This window comes from Echiichthys vipera (assembly GCF_963691815.1).
Source record: "Echiichthys vipera genome assembly, chromosome: 9".
NCBI lineage: Eukaryota > Metazoa > Chordata > Actinopteri > Perciformes > Trachinidae > Echiichthys > Echiichthys vipera.
The window spans coordinates 15423618-15451616 of NC_139834.1; the positions used below are offsets into that span (position 1 = coordinate 15423618).

At 42.2% G+C, this 27999-nt stretch overlaps 1 protein-coding gene across 1 annotated transcript in view; it reads left to right on the forward strand.

The window, feature by feature from the left end:
• Positions 1 to 2692: 2692 nt before the first annotated feature.
• LOC310951212 (ERC protein 2) overlaps positions 2693 to 27999 on the forward strand; it is a gene marked incomplete at both ends in the record, with an annotated part of 120614 nt that continues 95307 nt past the window's right edge. The window contains 6 exons of the mRNA XM_083919333.1: positions 2693 to 3553; positions 7597 to 7620; positions 7739 to 8515; positions 18300 to 18455; positions 20877 to 20969; positions 23115 to 23286. Coding sequence (XP_083775459.1) covers positions 2693 to 3553; positions 7597 to 7620; positions 7739 to 8515; positions 18300 to 18455; positions 20877 to 20969; positions 23115 to 23286 — 2083 coding nt within the window. The remainder of the gene's footprint in view (positions 3554 to 7596; positions 7621 to 7738; positions 8516 to 18299; positions 18456 to 20876; positions 20970 to 23114; positions 23287 to 27999) is intronic.

Genomic DNA, 27999 nt, shown 5'->3' on the forward strand with positions numbered 1-27999 from the left:
CGCGTATAGGTCGCGCACGCGCCAGCTTGGGGAGAGCGCGCACACGCGGACCCGATGGCAGGACAGGTCATGAGAGAGCTGAGCCGATGAGATCATGGAGCCTGCGCTGAGGTCGGACAGGGTACGGTTGGGACTTCACGGTGATGGAGAGGTGCCTGTCCGGTAAGCTAGAGCACACGTCGCGTGCACACCTGGACTTGAGTTGCATCATTTGACAACATTTTTTTCTCCAAACAAATGGAAACTGTGCTTTCGATTTGTGTTGGTAGATTAATTATTATATAAGGTACTAGCTGGAAGTCATGTAGCCGTGTGCATATGAGCAAGAAACTAATCCTTCCTACCGTGGTTCATAGTAGAGTTATTCGGGCGTCGGTGTCACATGCACAATAACCGTGCCACCCGTGAAATGTAGCACAGTCTACTTTAGAGTTCGTGCTGTAGGGTTGGCAGCTTGCTGTTTGTTGCGGGGACAAATGTTACCACGCAAATGAATCGGTTACGCTATTGCAGTTTGGGTGGAGACACGAGTTTCCTTTTCGCGGCAACAGCTGGCTGCCAACTCCCAAGTAGGTGCAGAGGCTTGAGGAGAAGTGAGACGTTTCCTACTTTTCATTTTCATTTTTATTTTTGTATTTTCATCAGTCCCTCCGGCCTTTGTCAGTTCAGTATGTTAGTCTGGTTGGGCAACGAGGTGTAGCTGCTTAAACTTGGTGTGTGCCCTTCGAAACTGACCAGTTACACTGACCTCCATTTTAATGCAAATCTGATGACAAAAGCTTCGGTGAAACATGTTCACCGTTTCCTTTTTTTCAATATGTTGAGACACAGTTGTCTTTGTGATTTCATTGTAATCATCATAATTAATTTAAAAAAATCTAAATTCACAGTTGGTGTACCAAAATTAGACATGGACTCGATTGTTCCGTTGCTGGCTTATAAGGCTAAATTCATCATTGTCTCAAACAATGATGGATAAGGGATTGACAGCTATGTTATGACTGACAAGCAGACTTAACCAATCTCTCAGTTGTATCCTGTGCAGTGAGTGACTCGAGCACCCAATCCTCTTGGATTAGAGGAGGGATTATGATTTGGATTTGCCTCTGCTTTGCAGAGACAGTCCCCAATGTCTGGTCCATCATATTTACTTTGATTTCCTTTCCTCTTATTTTTTACCTACTTGTATTAAAATATGGCTTTTTGCCTCTAAGACAACACATTGCCCAATATTGTGTATATAAATATATAGACTTGTGATATATTATTGATTGTATCCTAATACGGGCACAGTCTTACAATGCTGTCATTCTCAATTCATTTTTAGTCGAGTCCTAAGGTACCACTCAGCCCTGATAAAGTCTGACCATCAGTTTAACAAGTGCCCCAGTGGATACTGGTTTTCCAATTCCCTCTGCAGTCTGACATTTCACTATATTGTCCTTGTTTCCTTCAGACCTGAGCAGGCATTAGAATCCATGCCATATACAGTAAAATAGTGAAATGAGTGCTGTCCATGGTTCTGAAATGGTCAAGCTGGTCCCTCTCCCTGTTTTTTCCATCTACTGAGGTGACTGTGGCTGTGTAAGGCGCAAATAAGTGAGAAACCAGTAGTATGCTACTGATCTGTACTATCTATCTATAGTACTGTAGTGATAGTAAGAAACATTTTTTCACTAGATCAGTGGTCCCCAACCCTGCTCCTGTACACCCACAGTCTACACCTGATTAGCTGAGGAACACGTTTTAAGTTTCTGTAACTGGTTCTCTGGATTATTAAGTGCAACAAACTATGGTATTATTCACTCTATTAAGTCTCTAATGTTTTCATTATTTCGTTTTCAACCATGAACAATGTAGGGCTGAATAGTGAACTGAAAAGTGGTGTTGTTGTTCAGATTTCTAGGCTTGGTTACTCACTATTATTATTGATCAAATAATTCCCTGATTCAAATCATAATTCTGCAGATTTCAGTTTTTTGTTATTTAGGCAACATTCTTGTACATATATTTGTGTCTAGACCTCATTGAAGAAAACATGTTGATATTACTGAAAGTAAAGTACCAAAACCATCTACTACTATGAAACATGGTCTTATATTGGCAATAGTATTGTAAAATGATAACCAACCCTATGATAACCAAATTAAATCTTCAGCACTCACATGTAAATATACATAATCTAGGCTTTCTAACCTAGAGCTGAAACATGTCCATTGACTCTGCTGCTGTGTATATTAAAAGTATTGTATACTGTTTTTCATTTGCTTGCTGTATTTTTGGGTCAGCACCCAAAGACTATTGAGTTGAGTGCGTTATTTCTTTTGTTTAACCAGTCTAATGAATCATGTAGTGATGCTGCATGTGATATTTTTTCTTTATATGATTGGTCTTTGTCATTTTCCTGGGCAGAATCCATGATGTCCTGCACAGTAGCTGAAACCACAAGACCTCTGGCCTGTGTGTTTGGGAGCCCTCTAGCCAACAGTCGCTGCCATCTTCTTCTAATAGGACTACATAAGACTCAGCCTCAAGCCCTTAAAAATCAGGGATGGACAGGTGAAAACTGAGGGGCCAAGAGGTGGCCTTTATTCTAAACCTTGTTATTCATTTTAAGTTCCATAAAGGGTCATGAAAATAATCCCAACCATAACAATTTCTTCTCAGAAGTCCACTTTTGCCATATGAAAAAATGCCTTTAAACATTAGAGCCAAGCCTGCGCAGAGCAAGCTGTCAGTTGGCCCAAAGAGTAGTGGGCAGACTGATGGCAGCACATCTCATTCACGCTTTTCCAGATCTCCCAAACAGGGGAAAGGCAAACAGGCTGTAAGCTCAGCACCAGGCTCCCGCTCTGGGCTAGAACCAGGCTCTGTTTCGGGTGGTGGGCCTGCACCAGCATCAAAATTGTCTGGAGGTCAAGAGTCAGTGTTGAAGCCAGGTTCAAAGATCAAACCTGGCACAGCAGCAGAGAAAGGAGCAACTCGTGGTTCAGCGACAGCTCCAGGGGGTAAAACCCTGTCTATGGAGAACATCCAGTCTTTGAGTGCTGCTTATGCCACCTCAGGCACCATGTACCCCTGTGAGCGAGATTCCTTGGAACCCTCTGGTGGGTACCCAAAAGGCACCATGACGCTGGGGAGGAGCACCAGCCGCTCCTCGTACGCTAACCGAACAGCCATGGGCAGTACCCCAAACATTGCCTCCTCTGGGCTACATCACACATCAGACCACTACGGGGACCAAACCTTGCATCCTGCAGGGATTTCCAGTCTGCGGCGCAAATCTGGCAGACATCCACAGGCTGTGGATTCAGCCGGACAGGGAGAGGTGTCCTCGTTTGATCTCCAGTCCCAGCTGAGGGAGCTGCAGAGGGAGAATGACAGCCTGAGGAGAGAACTGGATGTGGGGAGGGATGGAAGGACGGGCCCCAGCATGAACAATGTCAACTTCTGGAGCCCTGATTTGAAAAGGGACAAGGGTGTTCGACGGGAGGAGGGAGTTAGGACCTCGGTTCTGAAGGACCAGTACAGGAGTAACCAAGAGGATTTGCAGGTGAGAAAATGTCAAATTGAAGTTTCTTTCAAAAATTCTATGTTTCCAATTGGAAAAAAATCCTGAAAAGGCTGTGAACAAAACACAAGTAACTTAATAAATACTCGACACCTTACGGATTCCACAGTAAGTCCCTTTAACGCCAGTAAGTCTTTATTAGAGAAGATCATATTTTTCGAATGGTGGAAATGTCATTTTGAAACAAAACTCTTTGATATGTCTGCTCACACATCGCATTCAGACTTTGTGTTGACCCGCCCATCTCTTCTGCACATCTTACCCCTCACATCATACCTTTTGTTCCTGTCTTCAAGGTTGCAAAGAAAGGCTTCTGTGCAGTTCATTTGTAAAGATGCTTGCCAGGCTCAGTGCTGTCTGTGTTTCCATGGGAACGTGCCCTAGTGGCAGCCATTCAACAGTGTTAGTCAGATTCTAAAAAAGCTCACAGCTACTCCTGAAGGCACAGTGACCAGTCTGTACTGTGCCACCTCTCCCTGGAGTCTGTCCTACTCAGTCTGAGGCATTATCCATCTCTCTGTCTCACTATAGCTACTGTACATCAGTTATTTCTATGCCTGTCTTCTTTCCTTTTCTATCTTGCTGGCCTTCCGTTTCCCCATTAATCTGTGTAGCATTTCACTTCCTTGTGTGTCTGTATTTGTCTGGTGGAAAAAGGTTTCTCTTGAGACATAAGGTATATTTCATGCTCTTTCGCACAATACAGCATTTATAGTTGCTGTTGGATCTTCTCTCACACGAGCATGCAGACACTTTAATCATATTTGCCCTCTTCCATCTGATTCCTCTCTCTTGTAACCAAGGAGCCACCTCTGCATTTAGTTAGAGTTTTTCATTTCATATTGCCAAAGTGTGAGGACACTGTTAAACCCACACACACACACACACACACACACACACACACACACACACACACACACACACACACACACACACACACACACACACACACACACACACACACACACACACACACACACACACATATTTGTCCTGTGATTTTAACATAACAAAAGCAAAGTTTGAAAATAAACACAGAATCGTGTTTAATTATAAAACCCCTTTACAAGGGCATACAACAATATACAGGGCAAACAGAAAAACACAATTCATCAGGAAAAACACAACTAAGACCTAGGCGCCTAGTTGACCCGGTACATACAGGTAAACTAAATGCCTGTCTGAACAGATATATGTCTGTATCTGATGTCTAAAAGACAGGCACCACGGACCGTAAGGGTGCAGGTAGAGCGTTCCATAGTTTAGGTGCTACGGATTCAAAAGCTTGATCACCCCAGGTCTTAAGGTGTGTGTGTGGAACAGACAGTAAATTTAAGATATTTGATCTAAGAGAGCGATAGCGTGATTCCCCTCAGGAAGAAAGTATTTGCTGTGTTGCTTTATAGAGTTTATAGAGTTTCGATAAACATTTCTCAAAATCCTTCCCCAAAGGTCCCATATTATAGAAGGTGAGACTTCCGTTTTTTTCAAATTATAAAGCAGGTCCAGGTGCTATATAAATATGGAGAAAGTATCAAAATGCTCAATCCACAGAGAAATGCACACACAAGCCCGTATTTAGAAACTTCTGTATGGTTGTGATATCACAACTATACTATATAAAAGTAGGGCCGATAAAGTGCCGTTATAATCATTCCCCGGCTACATTGACAGTGCAGAGACGCAGAGAGCACATATGAATGACCGCAAAATGCTGACCAATCACAGCAGACTAGGCTTTTTCGGAAGGTAGGCTTAAAAGAGAAAGGCACTTAAGCAGAGTGTCTCAGACAGAGGGTACACAAAAAGCTACACACACACACTGCTTTTCTCCACCCCAAAAATACCTGTGGGACTTCAGTAAGTTTTACACACGTGATGTGTTTGCTACTGAAATACAGATGTTGAGATTTAAGTCTGGCATTAAAATGGAGCAGGACAGTTACCAGTCTCTGTGTCTTTAGGCACTTGGTCCTGTTTATAATAGATAGATGTCTTTGTGTCTGATCTACTCCTTCGGGTTACAGATAGACCCATTAAACGAGTGTATTGCTTTTTCTTCCAGGTGTCAGCTCATTGTACTCTCCTACACTCGCACACTTGCTGTCTCTTTTACCTTCACATTTTTCTTCTTTTGTCTTAATGTATCTACTGAAACCACTTGTAGTACAATACCTGTGTAGATTTATGATCACATAACCCTTATGTGCACTTACAAGAATGAAAGCATAGTTGTAGACTCTACAACACAGTTGCTACAGTGCCGTTACAGTTACCGGCTGCCATGATAGTTCGGAGACACCAAGAGAGTAGATGCAGAAGACCCGGAAACACTGACCAATCAGAGCAGACCAGACTTTTAAAGCTGGAGACCCAAAAGAGACACATGCTAAAACAGTATAATCTTAAAAAAGACGAGAGAGATTCATACTGAAATCATTGTGACATACACCCACTGCGATGTATCAGCCAATTTGCATTACCTTAGCTTGTATATCTATATACGAAACATTGTTCATGATAAAAAATGATACTGCCCCCCCTCACTCATTAAATGGTTACCAACCCCTTTTGTTTTTCAACCTTAACCTTCACTTTCTTTCCTATCATATAAAGTCAGAAAAAAAAGCCTCTACCTCATACAGAAGATGTTATTTGTTATGTTTTGTCATCCCACTCTCCTTTATCACCTCTATCCTCCATCTCCTTTTAGATTATCACTTTTCTCCTCTTATTCTTCTTCTCCATTTCCCCTGTGTTTTTGCCTTTGAGACACTCTTGGAAGAGTTCAGTCTGACAAGAGAACTTCGCTATTAGCATAAGGAATGTCACCTTTTCTCTCAGCCGCAATGACCAGAGTTGTCCCCTGACCATCTGTTTGTTTGGTGTATGTGCGTATGCATGTGTGTACACTTGTACATATGCATCTGTGTCGACAGTCTTGGCTGTGTTTGTGTGGAGGATTGTCCACCCACACCGACTTGATATTCAGTGCTAGCTTGTTGCATTGATTATCCATGTTCATCCTCGCCTCCCTTCCACATCTCAGTTCTGCGTCCTTGGAGCTCTCCACCTTCTGGACTCAAGTAGAGGAGTAAGAATATTTGGTGAAAATTTAGTAATATCTTTACACAACTAAAATGATTAGTAATTGAACTTTTGTTTTGAATTTGTGTCATTGAGTCTTTGGCATACTTCTCGTTGAGGAAGATGATGTGTGTGTTTTACCTGGCTCAGTGTTCATGGTTTCGGACACAGAATTAATTTCCATTTGACAGTCATGTAAGATGCAAGTTGTGGATGTAAATCATCACATTGTTTATTTTCCATCACTTTGCACCGCAGCATGCAGCGAAAGCAGGAATGTTGAGAGAAACAATTGGTCCCCAGGCAGCAAGACTCTATTGGGGCCCATTTGTGTCACCAAGTAATTCATTGTTCAAGTGTTAAATGCATTGACAAATTAATCAGTAATATGCATTGAACCCTTAAAAAATAATTTGAGGGAAATATTTTTTTCAAAGTTCTTAAATGGCATACCATGCTTCATAACAAGGAAAGTTTTATTAACGACTGCACTTTTGATTATTTTGTTCAATCACATTACCCACGGATTTGCAAATCTCGCAATCGTGGTCTTGATAATTATTGATTTGTCAGTTTATTTATCAATTGGTTATTGAGTGGCACAACTGAGAAACATTAAGGTTCAGAAACTGTTGCTCTGATTCTCTTAGGGTATTTCAAATTAGTTTTCATCAGAAGTTACATCTCCCTTCATCCTGTCTTTTCCCCGTTCGATGTTCACTGACTTCAGACAAACCCATACATTTTTGCTTTCAGTACCTTCTATGTACTCACCATGTCTTTTGAAGAGAAATTTCTCCCGCTGGTGGCCAAATCATGTAACCATCCTCCAACAGCTTGAAGTAATAATAGTTTGTTATTTAGGGTATGATTTTTTTTCTATCTGCTTTCTATTTTGGCTTTATGCATGTGTCTTCTTATGTCACATCTTGCTGCAGCCTGGGGATGTCAGGAGAAACAAGGTCTGTTTTATGAACCCCTCTGTATATTTTTTGTGTAATCATCATTTTATATGTGTCTTTGTTTTGTATGTTTGTTTATTATTGAATAAATGGGTACTTAATCTTTCTCTCTTTGAAGCAGCTTCCATTGACAGTTCAGGAGCTTCAGGAAGAGCTGAGGGCTCACAGGGAAATGAATAGTCGCTTGCAGCAACAGCGACAGCAGGGGAACTCTGGCTCCTATCGAGAACTCCATACAGACCAGGACCACAACAGAAGGGGGCTTAGCCCTGGCCCCAGCCCCAGACAAAGCTCCAGCAACCTGCACAGCCCTGGGCCAAAGAATAGCCCGAGAGCCAGCCCATCCAGCACCTACAATCCGAGGCAACATGAAGCTGATGTCATCATTCACAGCCCTGGTTATGGCTGTAACACTGCAGTAGCGGCACAGAGAATCAGCCCTGCCAACACCCTCCAGCCTGGGCAGAGGAACGGCCCAAATCAGCCCCTTTACTCTCTTAGCCAAGGTCCAGTGGTAGCGCCCAGCTCTAATTCACTCCGGCCTTGCAGCCCCTGTCAGGTGCCTGGTTGTGACGGCTTCTCCTCACCTCCTACTCTGGATCCATCAGAGGAGAATTTCTTTCGGTTGCAGTCAGAGCACGAGCGGCAGGCCAAAGAGCTTCTCCTGCTGAAGAAGACCATGGAAGAGATGGAAATGAGAATCGATTCTCAGAAACAGACTCTGGGCGCCCGGGACGAGAGCATCCAGAGGCTACTGGAGATGCTTCAGGGCCATGGTCAAAGTCAAGGTCAAAGTCAAGGTCAGAGACACTGGGGTCGAGAACAGCGGGCAGGGATAATCACTATGGCGGCGCAGGAGGCTGAAGCGCAGCTGGAGAACATGCATGTGAGAGAGGTGTGTTTATCTTCCTTATATTTTTGAGTGCTTCAGCAGGGCAGTTAACGATAGTTTTCACTTTAATAAAGTCATGGTAGTTTTTTTAATAGTGCACCTGTGTTGACAATACAAAGGAATTACTATGTCTGATTTGACCAAGAATGGTATGTGTGTGTGTGTGTGTGTGTGTGTGTGTGTGTGTGTGTGTGTGTGTGTGTGTGTGTGTGTGTGTGTGTGTGTGTGTGTGTGTGTGTGTGTGTGTGTGTGTGTGTGTGTGTGTGTGTGTGTGTGTGTGTGTGTGTGTGTGTACACCTGAGTATGTTTGTATTATAGAGTGTGGGAGCAGAAAGCAGCTCAGCAGGTCTTATAAATGGGCCAGATTAACATACGGACAGCTCTAAGCCTGTGTTCAACCATGCAGTTTTACAATGTAACTCTGTGTGTGTGTGTGTGTGTGTGGGTGTGTGTGTGTGTGTGTGTTCCCTGATATACATATGTGCATATGGCAGTTGCTTGTATGCTGCTTGTATGTGTGTTGTGCATAGCATTTGGCATTTATTCAACAGCAAGTGGCATGCACCCATTTAACATGCCTAAATAAAGTGGGAAATTTGTTGTTGCCCATCAAAAATTCTCAGTCAGAGAGTTTCAGATTTCTTTCATGCCTTTTCTGTGTTCCTCATAGGAAGTAATAGTGGGGACTCAATCTTTTTTTTATTTGATTGAGAATTTAAAAGTACCATCCCTCCAATGAGCGGTGGTGAAGCACAGGTGTGTCTGCATTCTTTGCCAGAAGGGCTCGCAGTAGGCTGCTCTGTGCTCCTCACTCCTGCCTTGTTTATTTTTAACTCCTAAATCTTCTTAGCCTTTAATTTCTCTGTGTCAGTGTGTGTGTGTGTGTGTGTGTGTGTGTGTTTTGCAATACTGTGCATGCCTCTATTGCTATTGTTTGTGTCATGATGTTCTTGTTTTTCTATCTATGTTGTCTGCCATGCCCAGTCAGAATAATTGTGTGTGTGTGTGTGTGTGTGTGTGTGTGTGTGTGTGTGTGTGTGTGTGTGTGTGTGTGTGTGTGTGTGTGTGTGAGAGCATGCATGCACATCTGGGACCTGTCGGCTTAGCGTTCCTAGCGAGGACACTCCCTCGCCGGGCTGCCTGTGGCTGATGGGATATCCACCCGTGACGGGTGTTTGGTCACTGTGATGATATTGCCAGAGGGGAGCGTGTGTGATTTAGCCTATGCTAATGCAACCACTGCTGTGCATGTGTGTACTTGTGCGCGTGTGTGTCTGTGCGTAAGGGACCTAAACATGCTGTGTGTGTAAAAGGTGAGTACCTGTTCACACACACTCTGTGTGCTGTTCTATTTTTAACTGGTTGACAGCTTAACACACACTGTGGGTGCAATGGAGAAAGAGGGGGGGTAGTGGCTCTGAGAGGTGAGAGAGAGGGAAAGATGGGAGAAAGGAGTGTTTTTCTAAGGTAGAAAAACAGGCTGTGTTTGTCTGAATATTAATGTATGATTAATGAGGGAAAACACTCTGACCGCCCTGATTGAAAAGAGAGGTGATTGTTGTTCTTTCGTTTTTTTCCCTCGTCTCCTTCTGGCCTCCTCTCCTCTGAGGTTGAGATGGGGTGACAGAGTCCTGTGTGTGTGTGTGTGTGTGTGTGTGTGTGTGTGTGTGTGTGTGTGTGTGTGTGTGTGTGTGTGTGTGTGTGTGTGTGTGTGTGTGTGTGTGTGTGTGTGTGTGTGTGTGTGTGTGTGAGCGTGTGCGTGCGTGCGTGTGTGCGTGTGTGCGTGCGTGTGTGCGTGCGTGGGAGAGAGAGAGACAGAGAGAGAGAGAGAGAGACACAGAGAGGGGAAGAGTTGAAGAGTTGAACTAATTGCAATTTAAGTATAGCAGTTGATTTTTCAATTTTTAAGCCAAACTAAAAGCCTGGCTTTGAGTAAAGAAAACTGTTTTGTAGATAGTACTAGACTCAATGTTTATATGCTATCAGAATTGCTACAACTACTTGTAATTTTATTGTATCGATTTTATATACATCAGATCGTATGATTGAACTAGGTTTAACACTGTGCATGGTCCATTATATATAAGTGAAACAAACTATTTAAAGTGTAACATTTTAATGATAGTATCAGGCTAGTCCCGAAATTATCAGAGGTGAGAGTAGTGACACATGCAAGTCATTAGCAAGTCTCAAGTCTTAACCTTTAAGTCTCAAGCAAGTCCCAAGTTACTATGGGGAGAATCGAGCAAGTCAAATCAAGTCCCGCCTAAGTATAAGTCAAGCTGATCTAACCCGGTTTCCACATTTAAATCAGTTAAAAGACAGTGGTAATAAAATGTAGGGTTTTATTTGATCTGTCTCCACGTCTGCTGGACTGCTGTGTCCTAGTAGGTTGCCAGGTTTACATGCATTGCACTAAATCACCCAATAATGTTTAAAAAAACAAAATGTAATTTCTCAATACCTAGAGAAATGCAACTACTTAATTAAAACTAGAGACCTTCTTGTGATACCCATCTTTAAGCTCAGCATTCATTTTGATCTGAGCTGCAACCTAACCTAAGCTAAAGGTTTGTGCCTGCATCTCCACGGTTATCGGGCCAGAGCAATAAAGTTGGGGATCCCCTTCCGTACTTCTTCCAACCCCCTTACTCAGATCACACCCATTTTTGAACCAGGCCTTCATTTTGATCTAAAGTATGCATCTGTAAAGTTTCATAACTGTATCTTGCATGGTTGCAATGCTACCAAAGTGACAAAAATTGTCCACGGACAGATATATAAACACCTGGCAAAATACTCAAAACAGCCTCTGTGGTAGTTCACACTACAGTAGGTGTCTCCAGGACTACAATTGGCCATGATGACACATGCGCGCGAACACACACACACACACACACACACACACACACACACACACACACACACACACACACACACACACACACACACACACACACACACACACACACACACATACACACACACACACACACACACATACACACAGTGTCCACACAAGTCCTTTCGAGTCACCTATATCAAGTATCAAGTCATGATTGCCAGGCCAAAGTCAAGTTCAGTTTTTTTTTATGTTAGTCACGCAAGTCTCAAGTCCTCAAATTTGACTTGAGTCAAGTCATGTGAAAATCATTGTATTGTAATAAGTAATGAAGATTAGGAAAACATGTTTAAAATTATGAAAATGTAGTGCAGTTATTGCCTTTATGAGGGTGCAGTACTCTTAGCTCTTTGATTTGCCCCAAACTGCCTTTCATTACCGCACCCATTACTCTCCTTTAAATGACCCAGCTTGCTTAGCTTGAGCTGGGATATTAAATGCCCCCGTTTTCAGTCCACCTCTGCTTTTATTTATCCTTTAAACGTGGCTGAGGGTTGACAAGGCGGCTTTCTTTGCTGTTCTTTGTTGGTTTGAAGATAAATTATCACCTTGAATATGTTTCTATAGTATCTATTTTTTAATGTAAGGACCGTTTAGGAGATGGGAGTGACAATTTGTGAACCTATGTAGGTTTGTATGATGCAAATCAGAGAATTGAAATGTCTTTATGTCTTTTGCCCTTTCTCTCTCTGTTGTACCATTCAGGACTTGCAGACCATAGCCGGATGTGAAGTTTCCAGCTGTCTGTATTCATGTGTGCATGGTATGCGGTTGTGCAGTATGTATATGATATATAGCACACTCCATCACAACCTCACCTGCTGATGTGTGTTGTCAGGGGATGGTGTGTGTAGTGGTGCTCTCTCGCTTGTGTTTCCTGTTCTTTTGTCAGCTGTCAGACTGTGTTAGCTGCACAGACCCGACATAGAGACGCTGGCACGTCCATGTCAGCCTATTCACTTGGCTCTTGCGATAACATGATTACACTGGCCAACATCCACCATCATTTGTTAGAACAATGTGGAAGCCAGTTCTTTTCAAATAGCCTCTCCTCTATACTATTTACCGATAGTGTTTTGCAGTACTAGCAGTGTCCACAAAGTGGCAGTGTGTGACTGATACTTGCACTGAGTCAAAGTTATGTGTGATGGTACACACATACACACACATGCTGAGAGGCATAAATCTGGGCCTAATCGGCTCTCCCCAGCCGCCAGGTCCCTGCAGACCCAATAATAACAGCCGCTCCACTGGTCTGTTCCTGCCCAGCCCAGACCTGCTGCCAAGGGCGTGCACACACACATGCACACTCACTGTGAGATTTTTACTTGGAGATGGCATATCTACTTTCATACATATCGTAATGCAGATTTCATATGGTCTTTAGGGGCTCTGGATAGGGTTAGGGCCCCTACTGTATATGAAGACATCTCAGTATTGGATCAGGACGACTGAGTATTTAGCATTGCTCTAGTGTTGAGAACTTAAGGGCAAAGCACTTATGGCTACCCTGTTTTTTTCTATAGTATCACTGGCTTCAGAAATCCTGCTTCTGTTTTTGGCAGGCCCTCTCTGCTCCTGTATCCTCTCTCTCTAAACATTGATGAAACACCAGAAATGTATCTTTTTAAAACTCTCTAGTGTTAGCATGTTAAGCAGAGGTGGAAGTTCACATCAGAAAATCTGTCTTTTTTTGTAATCTCTCTCCTGCCCCCCCCCCCCCCCCCCCCCTTTATTTTGCTCACTTTCTCATGCCACCAGCCTATCAGCTTTCTTCTTTCTCATCTGCCTTTCGGGCAGTGTATGTTTGTCTGTATATCAACATTTCCCACTCTCTCTCTCTTTCACCCTGGGCTGATATGCAATCTGTTGTGGTTAGGTTTATCGGGGAAAGGCCTGTCCTGGGTGGGGCTTTTTTTGGGACTGCACTCCGGTTTAAGTCTCAGCTAATGAAGCCCCTCTCCACTAACATTAAAAGACCACTGTAAATATCATCAGCACACACCAATGCTCCCTTCTCCACACCACATCCCGGGCACCACATACTCGCCACGCTCTGTTGAGCTATTGAGTCTATTCTCTCCCAGAATGTTTGAGCGGAAGAGTTTATCGGGACAAAATTATACCCCTCAAACCTTCTCCTCACCCCCATTCCCCAGTAAGGCTGTCAAAATGTTCACATTTGTGGCAAACAAATGTCTTTCATTTTTCTCTCACTGATGGAGAAGGGATGGGAATGTGATTGATGAATATGAGTGTGTGTGTATATGTGTGTATATGTGTGTGGCTATGTAGAATCTGTGCATGTTCTACTTTGCACATGGCATATATGACACCATTGCCTCCAGGCTACAATTGAACCTTTTGACCGTATCCCTCATCCAGGATGCCGGCACTTATTGCTATAGTGTTACATTTGATCCTATTCATTCCATATGCTTGGTCCTCTGACACATGTGGAGCAGAGAAGACAGTCTTTGATGACATGCTCTCTTGCATGACTTAATTTCCCCCTATTGTACTCTAACTGTACTCTTGTTGATAAGAAGTTAATACACACACTCTCTCCACGGGACAGATAAATACTTTAATGTGCACAGACGGACGTACACAATACACATATGGTCAGTAGGAGATTAGGATTGTGGCAGTAGTGGGCATACCAGTCTGTGGGAGGCATGCTCTGACAGCAGTAATCCCTCCTTATTCACACAACTGACATGGACAAGTAGATAGTGTAAGACCCTTGTCTCCTCTTATTTCAACTCACTGGGAGAATCGGGGAGCCATGAGAAACAATGGTGACCTGTTGCCTCTCCCTGTATTTCTTTCATGCTTTTCTAAAGTCTTTTTATGAGTGACTGATGAGCTGCCTTGATATGAATGTCCCATCTCCATGTGTTTTCTGTCTGATTTGGGAGCTTTTCTTTACCCGCTGACCGTCTGTTATTTTTCCAATTTTGACTTTGATAGTGTTGTATTTTCTCCGTCATTTAATCCATCTGTACCTTTGGTTTGTTTGGTGAGAGAGGCTGTTCGCCTCATTTTTCAGTGCCAATCAAACATTTTCATGTTCCTTAGAAGTCTAGCCAAATTGGTTTTCCATGTGTTCATATTTGCCCCTTGCCAGCAGCTGCCTATAACACAATACAGGCAGCAGTGGCAGGCAACCCTCACTTTTCTCACCTACTGTGCAGATGTAAAGACTTGTTTGTCTGGAAGCCCCATGTTATGTAACCTGCAACTCCGTCAATGCTAACTTTTTTTTTTGATATGGTTGTATGAATCTGGGTGAGGATTGAAAGAGGAGTGCTTGCCGCTACTGAGCTGCCTTTGAGCAAGGGCCACTCCCTCATTACCCCAAGTGTTTGGTGGCCAGCAGATTAGATAGTGGGGTATGCTGGGCAGGTTCTGGGTTTTGAGTGTGCAATTCAGTCAGTCAAATAACAGGAGTTAATTAACAGAAGACTACACAGCTGTATAGTGAATGTTTGGAACGATGTGGTGGTGTGATAGCAGATATCTTCCCCTTTGTGACTAGAGTCAGACCCTACAGTTGGATGCTGGGTTGTGATGAGGCTAATGAAAGCTTAGCAGCAACAATAATTGTTATGAGGAATTGGATGGATGTTGCAGTGGTGCATTTCACATGTGAAGGAAGCAGCTGCCTAAACATATTGTGGGCTTCACTCCATTTTTTTCTCTGTGTCTCTTTTAGAGAGGTGATGATTTAGCTTTGCAAATGCCAATTTTGTATTTTGAAAGTGTTATATTGTTATATCGTGTTATATTATATTTTGTCCACCCTATTTACCTACATGAGCGCAGAAGACACAAAACATAGTACAACATAACACAACCATGATGGCCAACCCAGTTTTTAAATACTGTGATCATTTGAAATGCTTTCCATTTGTGGCGGGGCAGTTAGATTGATCGTCATACTCAACAAGTGCATTTAACCTGTTGTGTGTCTGTGCCTTTACCTGTTTGTGTGTGTGTGTGTGTGTGCCTGCCCATTAGCTTTAGTGTGCATGTGCTCGTGTGTGGGCATAGTTGTAGGTCAGAGCTGGCATTAATTATTGATAGAAGAAGTGTAGCGCATGTGCTGGTAGAAAGTGTTGCTAAGCAAGAGCTTTAGCCTGCCAGAGACATCCGCGAGAGAGATGGAGATAACAAGTGAGAGACAAAAGATAGAAAGATAAGATAGATACTAAAAGAGTGATAGAGACAGATTCATGTGACCTATAGCTGAATGCGTCTCCTTCCCACTGACGAGCAGAGACAGAAAGACAGAAAAAGAGAGATCAGAGAACATATCAACACCATCCGCTGTTAAAAATGGAAAGAAGTCCTCGGCAGAGCATCAAACAGGGACCATACTAAAAAAATTATTTATTTTTCCGCAAAACATGAATTTACGAGGAGGATTTACAGCAGAGGATAACAGCATTTGTTAAGAGAGATAGAGACTGGGACTAGTCAGACCGATCAGTGTATCTTTTTGAGTTAAGCTGTGGGTGTTAGAAAGTGCTAAAGATGATGAGCCGCCAGGCTTATTTTTACCGGGTCCCTCCCCAGGAGCTCCATCGCCGGAACCAGCTCCAGGCCGATCCGGCTAAGACCAGGGCTTTACAGACTGTCATTGATATGAAGGTAGGACTACAGTGGAACTGGAATTAACAAGAGAAGGCAACATTATAAGTAATAATGTGCTAAGGGGGAGTGTGTATGACATCAGCAGGTTTAAACTGCGGTAGGTGTAGGGATCTTGTTTGAGCAGTGCAGTTTGCTTCTCACTTGCAGCATGTTGTCTGGTTTGGTCTGAAATCAGCGTCATACCAACAAAGCTTTAATTTTTGATGTGCGCTGCTGATATGTGATCAGTAGTAGAGGTTCTGGCTCGCTTTGTAAATGCAGACAAAAACATACATGCACAAACAATCTTAAAAAACATCATCTTGCTGTTGCCTCATGTCTGTATGGCGACCATGCCCAACTGAAGGCATTTACTGGCCTTTGCAGAGTTGAGCACTTATTCAATTTGTTTCAAATGTCACATATGGAAGCTTTCACTCTCATCTCAGCCCTTTGAAGTCGTTAGAGCTGTGAAAAATGCAGTTGACTCCACATGTGTCTGCGTGCACACCCCCACACACATATTGAGTGTTCATTGAGCAAAACGCTTGTTCTAAAAGTGGTCCCTTTACAGCAAAACCACAGTTATTTTTCACACATACTTTGTGATTTGTCTGCCTATTAACAGACTGCACATGTGCTAGGATGCCCATACTGTTGTGAATGCATAACAGGTCAAATTAAATTGATCTGCATTAATTAGAAAGGCTTTGCAAACATTGCCAGAACGTTTAGACATATGAATAGGCTTTTTGAAAATGTCCTCTGTTTATATATGTTGATGGTGTTCCAGTTTCTATGTTTTCCATATTGTCTGTGCTGTTATTTTTTCTGTTTTTTAAACAAACTTTTCTTAGTGGTGTATGTTTCCATTTTGTGATCACAGAATACCAACCACCCTTTCTGTTTTGATCCTGACGTTATCTGGCAGGTACAGTAATGAGTGCTCACCTCTTTATTCTTCTGTCAACCTAAACATGGGCTACACATAAACAGTAATTGTGTTTTCCTCTGTCCCTATCATCAATTCTTCCTGCACTGGAATGCAGCATCGTCATGTACAGTAGTTCATGTTTCAGCGGTTTTGAGGCCCAGCTTTTCTTACATTTCTTCCTATTGTACTGAATGTTGTTTTTGGATATTACCTTCTATATTTTCTTTGGGTTTGACTTGTTTCTCTTCCTTTGGGTGATGTTTTTTTTCTCCCTGTGCTCTGGAGCAGAAACAGATAGCAATCAGTTATTAAAGGTAGAGCATGGCTTATAACACAGAAATCAATATGAAGCAATGGAAATGATTGAATTGCATAGTCTGTGTGTGGGTATTTTTGTATTATGTGAAGGGATTCACCTAGATTCCCACCTTGATTTCTTTTTCGGGGTGTTTGTTGAAAGTCCTTGCAAACACTCCTTGTGTTTGTGTGAGTTATATGTACCTATATGCATTCCTGTTGGCCTGGTCTATGTGTGTTTAGGATGGTACAGTAAATGAAGCACCGTGTGCTAGGCAGAGCTGATGTCAGAGGATGTAATAGAGGTCAACTGTTTACATGTTGCCTATGGTTTGTGCTGATGGCATCATGCAATCTGCTTCCATTTATTTAATTATCTTTCTCTTTTCTTCCAAGGTTTAGCATTTAACGTATGTCTGAACCCATGCAGCTAAACAACCTCAGGACCTGTCCATGACAGACCCTTCCATTCCCTCATAGAAACAGGAAAACATCTTGGCTACACATTGCCTGCCTTTATATTCCCCAAGTTTTTACTGTGCATTCTAGTCTAAAATAAAAATGCACATCAATAGGTCATAATCTTGATACAGGACGCTACTAGATGTGAATATACTGAATAGTTCACTCACTTCATGCCATGGTTGGCCAGCTGTGCCGAGCTGAAAAAGTAGCCAAGGTTTGCACTTCTCCCTCTCTTTTTATATTCTTCACAATTCAATTATCAGCAAATGTGTGCAACACTATGAATAACTTCCAGGAGGGACTGGGTGAAGACACGTGCGGTTCTCCCTGTTTTTAAACCACTGTGTCTGTCCCCTCTCAATGACTGAACTTTTTTCATTAACCTGCTCTCTCCCTGAATTTGTGCTTTTTTGCATGACATAGAGACTTGAGAGTGTTAAATTCACAGATAGGTAGATACATAAAATGTGAGGCAGATAAGCCCTTATAAAAGTCCAGAGCCTTATATCCAGATTTTCTGACTCTTTGCCTGCCTACTGTTGCTGGTGCAGGACACAAAGATTTCTTCCCTGGAGAGGAACATCAGAGACTTAGAGGATGAGGTCCAGATGTTAAAGACCAGTGGCCTGCTGCACCCCGACGACAGGCAGGATGAGCTCAAGCACGTGGAGGTCTACAAGAGCCATTCTAAATTCATGAAGACTAAGGTAGAATGTCGCTGCGCGTCACCTGAGTCACACTGCATGACGTAAGCGATGCATGTTTGCCTTAAAACATCAATTACGACTGCGTGAGCACCTGTTGCACATCACATGTTGGAGAAGCAAGCATAAGTTGAGAAGCAGGGCATAAGTGTGGTGAAATATTGATGCCAAACTGCATGTTACAGCATGTTGTTTCTTTTGGCTGCTTTATCCAAGCTTTTAGCATCCCGTGATGCATGAATACCAGAACTTCTACGATTATAAATGTAGCTGTGATTTCATATTTAGACTGACATTTTCTTGTTTCTAGTCCTTATTTCTCATGTAATGCTTGTGTGCCTTACCTTCCTAAATGTACCTGTGTGATGACCAAGCATTGTACTGCTCTCCTCCTATCTGTGATGGCTGGCTGTTCTGAGCGAGCAAACTCAGCCCCTATCAGCTTTCAATGGACCGTGTCTGTTTACGTTCCTACCTTCAGTTGGCAGGAAGACCTATAGAAAGGCCTGACTAAGATTTCTTTATCCTAGGCTGTATACTGGTTTATTCATTAGGACACAGCAGTGCCCAGAATGATACGCACACATTTGAATAGGCACATTAACTATAATTGCAGTATTGAAGGTCCCATATTGTAACAAAGGAGATCTCCATGTCTTATTTTTATTACAAAGCAGGTTGAGGTCATAGACTTTATAAAAAATGGACCTTGCATATCCATCGGTGTCTGTTCTCTCAACTTGATACAATTGTACTCACCTACGGGAGTCGCCATCTTGTCAGACTTTGACTCCGCCTTGTTTCCTCTTACCAAATAAGGGCATTGATGTGATGTTGGAAATACCTCCAAGGCAAAGTGAGGGTCAGCAGCTAGCTTTCACTCAAGGGGCTGCACCCCTAATTATGCATAAACTTTAACCTCCAATAAAATAAAAACTAGCCTGGTACAAAAAGAATCACCGCCTCAGTGTTGCCATGGAGATATGACCTAAACATACAGACTAGAATGTTTTTTTGTACCATGCCTTAAATAGGTTTAATTATGCTGTGAAAACTGACTATTTAACATGGGGTCAATGAAAAATTGCTCTATTGTGCAAACTAGCCTATTGGACACTGCGGTTTTTAGCACTCCCGTATTGGCTCAACCAGGAAGTTGCTGTGGTGGGGGCTTTGTTGAGGTGTATAACTACTTTGAAAGTATCAAAATGTGTAATCCACAGAGAAATGCCTTTAAACGAGCGATCAGGACTTTCGTACTGTTGTGATGTCATGAGTGTACTATATATAGGAAGAAAGTGTGGCTACAGTGTCGTTACGGTCATTCCCCAGCTGCCATGATTTTGCAGAGATGCTGAGAGCAAAGAGGCAGAAGACCTGGAAGCACTAACCAATCAGAGCACACTGGGCTTTTTTGGGGGGGGGGTGGGGGGTGGGGGGGTTAAAGAGACAGATGCTAAATGTAGCGTTTCAGTCAGACGGTGAGCACAGTTTTTTTTAAACATTAAAGCATGTAAACATGTTTTAATAGAAACCCAAAATTCAATTCAATTTTATTTATAGTGCCAAATCATAACAAAAGTTATCTCAGGACACCTTACAGACTAGGTATAGACCACACTCTATTAATATAAGTATGAACCTGAAAAAGAACATATTATGGGACCTTTAAAAATGCATTTTCAAGTTCCACAGTGTCTGGCTGAGTGTCCATGATGGCTGAGGCCTATGAGTACCACTGTTTCTCTTTTGTTCATTAATGGTGCTCTTTGTAGGCCCCATTTTTTCATTGCATCGGGGAAGTTCCTGATGCAATCATAAAAGGGATGTTTTTATGAATGGGGCCCTGACAGATAAATGTGAGCCTACAATGACAGAGGGAAGAGCTCTCTTCTCACCCGTACTGACCTGGGATGATATACATCACATTGATGGTCCTGGCTCGCTCTCCCATGTCTCCTCTTTCTGCATAACACAGAGTGACACCACGCACATTGATATGCACAGGCTCACAGAATCATTCTATATCCTTGAAGTGTTTAGGGTCCTGGTCTTTCAGCAGTGGTGGTAACTGGTGTTGAGGTGAGACTCTGATAAGAGAAAACAGAGAGGAGAGTGTCCCTCTCCTCTCTGGTTTCCTCTGTGAGCTTTGACTTACTCTAACAGCAGAAAGTGACTACTGAGAACATGAAAATATGTCCAATATGATAAGTGGACATTAGAGCAGAGGGGATTTTATTTATCCAGATCATCATTTCGAACAGAACTTCACCAAGTGTAACATTCTGAAGCCTTATCGGTGTGGTTGAGGATTACAGAGTGTGGAGGAGCATGCTGCAAGCTGGAAAAACTACACCAGTTTCCCAGCTGGCTGTGTGCCATAGTTTAGTGGCTTGAAGTCTTCTTGTCTTTGTGTCTCTGTAGGAGCAGGCCTTGTCACCATGTGTGTCGTCCATCAGAACAGCTCCCACCTTCCTCCTCCCCGCCCAACAACCCTGGATTACAGAACGACCAGAAGTACCTTCTTATTAACCTCTCCCCTCTCACATTATTTCGTTCCTTCAACCTACAGTAATATTCCGGCTCCTTATTTTGTCTATTGCATCCTATCACTTTATTAAATTATTTAAGTCCACTCCATACCCATCTTCCTACTTCCTGTTCTCTCTGTCTTACAATTCTCTTAACAGTCTCACAGAGTCTCTTTTTGACTCCACCTCACCTTTTGGCTCCTGTCTCCTATTATTTAGTCCCCCTTCTCTCTCCTTGAATCAGCCTTGTGCATTTTTGGCACCAGCAGACAGATGACAATCTTCCGCACATAGCTAGCTTCAGCACAGAAACCTCCCTCTGTTAATGCATTTGATTTCCTTTGTGGTTTTCTGTCCTGTTCTGTATGGCCTTCCTTAAAATAATCTGTAATCTGTCAGCTATGTAAGTATAATATTCAGTGTTTCCTCCAGGTTTACAGCGTTGACAAAAAAATTAAAGGAATCATGGTTTTCATGTGTTTCCAATGCACTATAGAGGATTGCCTGAATGTTCTTTTCTTAGTGTGCTAATCTGTTTAATCAGACAATTGAATGGTTAGGTTCGTAATGAAAGGTCAATCCCCACATGGATAAATGAAATGTTAAAAGGCGTTAGAAATCACCAGACAGAAGGATCACAATTATATGGGCAATAATTAGAGCCACATTGCAGTTTAAATCAGTGTATTGCACAATGAGCTACACTCAGCATCCGAAAATGTCTTTTAAATAATTGTCCAAAAAGTCCAAATAATGTTCTCCAACAGAAATAGTCCAAAGTTAAATCAAAAATCCCTTTATGGTTTCAAGCACAACAAAATAAAGAAATCATTTCAGTTTGTTTAATTCTGTTTTAGTTGTTTTTTTGTAGGAGTGAATCCTCTTCTCAAACAAAATAATAAAGGATCCCTGAAAAGTTTCAGTTTTGTCCCCCCCCCCTTAGGAGTGGAGCCTCTTCCCAAACAATTCAACAAACGATCTTGAACAAGTGAATCTCCAACGCTGTCGAGTTTTCTGAAAATTGGAAAAATGCAACCATGTAGAGAGAGAATTCACATGCTGTTGTGTAAATAAGATCAATAACATAAGGCTGTTTAGTTTGTTTACTAAAAGGACAAGGTATAGAGCTGTTCTATAGGAAAAGTATCCTTAAATGACTCTTGTTTGGATCTGACGCTATTCAGAAAATAAAATTACATAAAATTTACTTGACGTTCAAGGGGGGCGGGGGGTGCTGTTGGGGGGGTGAAGCGCCCCCCTAATATAATGGTAGGGGAAACACTGATATTGCTCCCCGTAACTCTGCTTGCCTTCATGTATTTTCACTCTTTGACTGCTTTCCTTGGTGGTCCATAGAGCAGACAGTAGGCCTGGTGAGGACTGATAATGTAGGGCTGGGTGATAATTCATCTCTCTGAATCAATGCATCATGGCATAAAGTGACATATTTAGATGTTATAGTTTACAATTTTCGGGGAAGACCCAGGACTAGGTGGAGAGATTATATCTCCACACTGGCCTGGGAACGCCTCGGGATCCCACAGTTAGAGCTGGTTAATGTGGCCCGGGAAAGGGAAGTTTGGGGTCCCCTGCTAAAGCTGCTGCCCCTGCGACCCGACCCCGGATAAGCGGATGAAGATTAGATGAGAAGATGAGATGAGATGTTTAAATGGATGATAAAATGTCCAGTTTCACCTAAATGTGTCTCAGCATGAGAAATATTTCAGATTTTTGTTTATTTTATTATAGTAAAAACAATTTGACTCGGTAGAACAAAAAGGTTGCAAGTTTTACGATTTTGAATGAACAGGAATCTATCACTCTTTGAATTTTGTTCATATTGTCCACTCCTTTAAACAGCATGTTTTAGCCTCTTTCAAAATACTTACTTGTTCTGAAAGTTCTGTTCATAGAGCTCAAAGTGTGGTTGTATTCTTTAATATACAACAAAAACACACACATCGGTGTATGTCGATGTAGTTTGTGTGCATGCTTGTGTGTCTGTTTGAGATACAAAACTATTTTTTGTCACTTTGAAAGTTACTCTCATCTGCAAGTGTATCAGTTGACTCTATGATGACTACAATGTTTTTCATAACAACCTTTTGCCTTTTGTTTCTGTGATGGTCAGATAGAGCAGCTGAAGCAGGAGCTGAACAGGAAGGAGTCGGACATGCAGGCCCTGCAGACCAAACTAGAAACACTGACCAATCAGAACTCGGACTGTAAGCAACACATCGAGGTGCTTAAGGAGTCGCTCAGTGCCAAGGAGCAACGGGCCAATACACTACAGACAGAGGTCAGTACACACACATTTAGAGAAAAATAGGCTGTTTGGTCCCACTGGCACATTTACATTGATTTTGATTACTGTATGCTGGTCTTGGTAAAAATGGCCTTTATGGGCAACTTGCATGCATAGATATACAAAGGTCATCCAATCCTCTGCAAGTGCACACATCCTGTCTTTTTGTGCCTTGGTTTCTTTCTCTTTCTGTTTCTCTAATGGATGTTGAGGTGGGCGAAAAAAGCGTCTATGTGTGTGGCTCCTTTAGTCCACCAGTGGGCTGGTACGTGTGGGCGGGTCAGTCAGTCACAAGGCTGGAGAAAACTGGCAACCTTTCCTTCTTCATCTTTGAAGTTTATAAATTCTGTGACTCTAATGATTTTATCACTGCTATTAGGGATGGAGGCAGGTTGTTTGTAGGGAGATCGGGGTGTGTGGGTGGTTGTGTGTGTGTGTGTGTGTGTGTGTGTTTGGAGGGGGGGGGGCTGTAGCATTTAGCATTTTTCTCCATCACTCTCTAGACTTGGAACTGATACTTTAGATCTCTTTGTGTTAGGCAGTTGAGAAAGGCCTACTAACTATGTCCACTCATCATTACAGGAAGCAATTTGGGCCAAAATTAGACCTAATTGTCCATACATGTGCAAGGAATTTTAGCTCTCACAGTTAGCAGAAAACATCATACTTAAAGGAATTGGTTTTTCAGTGGGTGGTTTTCAGTGTGTACATGTTTTTGTTTGTGTCCTACTGAAATGGCATGTAAATAAATGTATGCATGTCCTCTTGCCATAGGTGTAACTACACCCCCATTACACAGGGTAAGATTGCAGTTTTCGGAAGTCCATGTTTTTGTGTTTGTGGGTTCATTGCAGGTTCAGTAAACTGTTATCAACCCAATGCTTATGAGACATTGAATCTCTCTTCATTGAGTCACCAAGTCTTAACATTTCCTAAATTCAGAATTATGAATATTAATCCTTGATATCAACATTTATCTTTAGACTCGTGGTCATGTATGCAATTCACCATAATCGCTGCTACAGTATAAATAACAATTGAAGATTATAACCCAACATACAGTAGTTTAACACATCTTGTTGGTGTAGTTAATTGAGCCAGTAAATATCCCTGCTTAAGTTTAAATGGAAATGATTCCCTTGAGTGAGCAGGTGATGTGTGTGTGTATCTGAGTCTGTTAATATGACAGTTACAGTATATGCATGTTTATGCATTAACATGTGGGTGCATGACAAGGGAATTATATATAATTGGCTATAATGCCTACTGGGCACTGGGCACATTACTGTGCTCTGTAGCCTGTCTTCTTCTCACTTCTCATAGGCTGCTGAGGCAGGCTGTAATCAAATCTGACAGTCTTGATAACCACACACACACACACACACACACACACACACACACACACACACACACACACACACACACACACACACACACAAACACACACACAGTCACACACGCAGAGACATGCACACAAAAACACGTACGCTGTCACTGCTGATTGCTGGACTCTCATCTCCGGTCTGGAGTAGTTTTCCCCTGCAATTGAAGTGGCATTTTCCCCCCGCTTGGGAAAGGCTAGGGTTTCCTGGACTAAGTGGGCAAACCAGAGGATGAGAAAAGATATTGAGTGTGCTTGAGGCCAGCCGTGGCCCTGCATTCCTCTACTGTCTGTCAGTCATTCGGCAAGAAAGCACAACCATTCTCACAGGATCACCTCAATCCTTCCATCCACTCATATTATTACTTCATCTTCCTTCAGCAGTTTGTTTCAGCTTTCCAACATCTCATTTAAAATTCCTCAAAGTCCCAGATTTCCTTTCTGTTTCACTGATGATTACTGAGACACCATACCCCTTCCCATACGTGTGTGTGTGTGTGTGTGTGTGTGTGTGTGTGTGTGTGTGTGTGTGTGTGTGTGTGTGTGTGTGTGTGTGTGTGTGTGTGTGTGTGTGTGTGTGTGTGTGTGTGTGTGTGCCAGGTTGGTCTCATCGTGAATGACAGTGATTGGTAGTCCACTCCCCCAGAGACAGACTGGTGTCTCCCAAACCTGGAGGGCAACTTCATCTCACAGACACTTGTCTCTAAAAGCAATTCACATCAGGATGGGAGTAAAAAGGGAACAGTCAGGGAACAGAGCAGGCACTGAGAGCAAGGGAATGAGAAAATGGAAGTGTATTTATTTGTCAGTCAAAGTTAAGGACAGCTTCTAAATGGGCATGATTGTATATGGCTCCAGATAACTGGAAAATGTGGAAAATAATGAGTGTGCGTGAGCTTTGTAAGTCTGCCGCCCACATCTGTGGAAACTTAACCCTTTAATACAATATGTGTATGTGTCATTCCTGCCCCTGATCACGACAATGCAATGCTGTAACTATACTCCAGCCGATCGGGTAACCTATCTGAAACCTTCCTGAATATTTAACCAGCCAGGGACAAAGTAACCGTCCACAACTCCAGTGGAAAAGGTGCTTGCAGGTGCTTTTTTGAGAACATAGTTTTAAATACAAACATTGTACTAAATTAAGCCAAATGACACTGAGTTTAGATATGTGAGCCTGTTCATTTGATTCAGCTGTTCCCAGTCACACTTGGGAGCAGGCTGATTGCTTGACCCCCGCTCATCCGATCGACTTCACCCTCAGCACCCGCAATTCACCTGCTAAGTGTGAAGTTGATTAGAAGAACGGCTCTTGGGATATGAAAAGGACAATCATACATGCATACATGTATATACTCAGACAGAGATTCCTTCTTTATAGTAAGATGATGCTGCTACAGCACCGCCTATTGGACAAATTGGCTGTGGAAACTCAGCCCACCTAATGTGGTTGCAATGGCACACAGCGTTAAGGAGACATGACATTTTTTTGTAATATGAAATTTTCAGCAAAACAGCCACAGAAAAACGTTGGGAATATCAAATATCATATCGGAAACACTGTTTTTTTTTCCAGTTTAGTCCAAAGATGCTCTCCACCAAATTTGGTGATAAAAATCTGTAGGAGGAGTAGTGAAAAAAGTGCTTTGGACAAAATTCAAAATGGCCGAAAAATAGCTTTTATGGACACATTCTAATAAAACCCACAGAATCCAGGGGAAAAACATTGTTTCTGAGACTTATGGTTTAAAAGTTACAGGCCAAATTGTAAAGTTCATTATCACAGCGCCATCTGGCCAAATTGAACCAAATTTTACAAAGCACTCAAGGTGAAGGTGAAGGTTTCTTGGGGGAGAAATTTCACCTGGACAAGGGCAGTTTCACATGGACAGTACGAAAACATAGACAAAACATCAAAAACAAGAAAAAACAACATCACTTCATGGGCCGCTGCCACCCAAAAATACAAACTAACTCTTCTAGAATGCATACAGTACACACTGCTCATCCATACAAGGGTCGCCACCAAGGCACCGACCACACTCAGATGCCTGTGTTTCCTTTCATCCTCTTGTTTGCTTGTTAATGAGCATGACTGAGAGAGGGAGTAATGGCTGCTTAAAGTGATTGTGTCTGCATTATAGGACCCTGTAGTTCAACAAAACCTATTGCAGCACATGGGGTCAAAAATACAGATCAAAGTAGATCGGATGAACGTTTATTAAGCTATGACACGCACGCACACACACACACACACACACACACACACACACACACACACACACACACACACACACACACACACACACACACACACACACACACACACACACACACAAAGTAAATGAATATCATGGAAGTTATGGCCATATGCAGCAATACTGAGTACAGATTGATGATTAGTGCTGAATTAGTGCTGACAAGACTGATTTCTTATTATCCATTTTTTATCTGGTAAATGGTATGGAGTATGAACGAAACGCCACCAACTCAACTTAAATTACTAAAACCAAAGTAGAACATTCTTCAAGAATAATCTACATATAACTGATTGCTTATCCCACTGTAATTAGTTGCTGACCCTGACCTTACAAATAACCTCTCTGTAATTTAGTTTTTTCAATAGGTTCTTTTCTAAGTTAAGCAAATAGTTGTATTACACCTTACCAGAATTTATTGACCTCACTTGGCAGCAGCTTCCCCCCAAAAACCAGCTCTCTTTCTAACTGCAACACAACACAACAGCTTGTGCCTTAAATAAATGATTCAATGTCAAACAGCTCTGCAATATTTCTTAATGATCAAATATGGAAAACAATCATTTATGTGAGTTGGTGTTGTAGGGTACATTTTACCATAACCATAGTCCTTAAATCACTGCATTAGTAGTAGTAAATAACTAAAGGCTGACATTTGCATATAATGTACTGTATGCATGCAGAGGACAACCGTTATAATGCATTTTATTGCCATCAACTCTCTGAAGACACTAATAATTTCACTGCATCGGCTATTAGTGCCGATCTTTGTGAATTGAACTGTTTTTGCAAAGAGGCTCATTTGCATAGAAATGGGCCAAATATATATGCGCCAAATATATATGCATATTACCCTAACTTAAATACATGCAAATAGTACAGCAGCACTGAGACGCTAATTGCTTGGCAGCGCAGGTAGGGGTGCATTTAACCCTGAGAATTACACTTTCTTTTTATCGTATTTTTGCAGGTTTAGCAACTGCAAAAAGCAGCACAATGACTCTTTTTTATTTTGCCCCAGTGTCTTAGCACAAATCATTTTTTGGCATTCCCTGTCTGACATGTTACT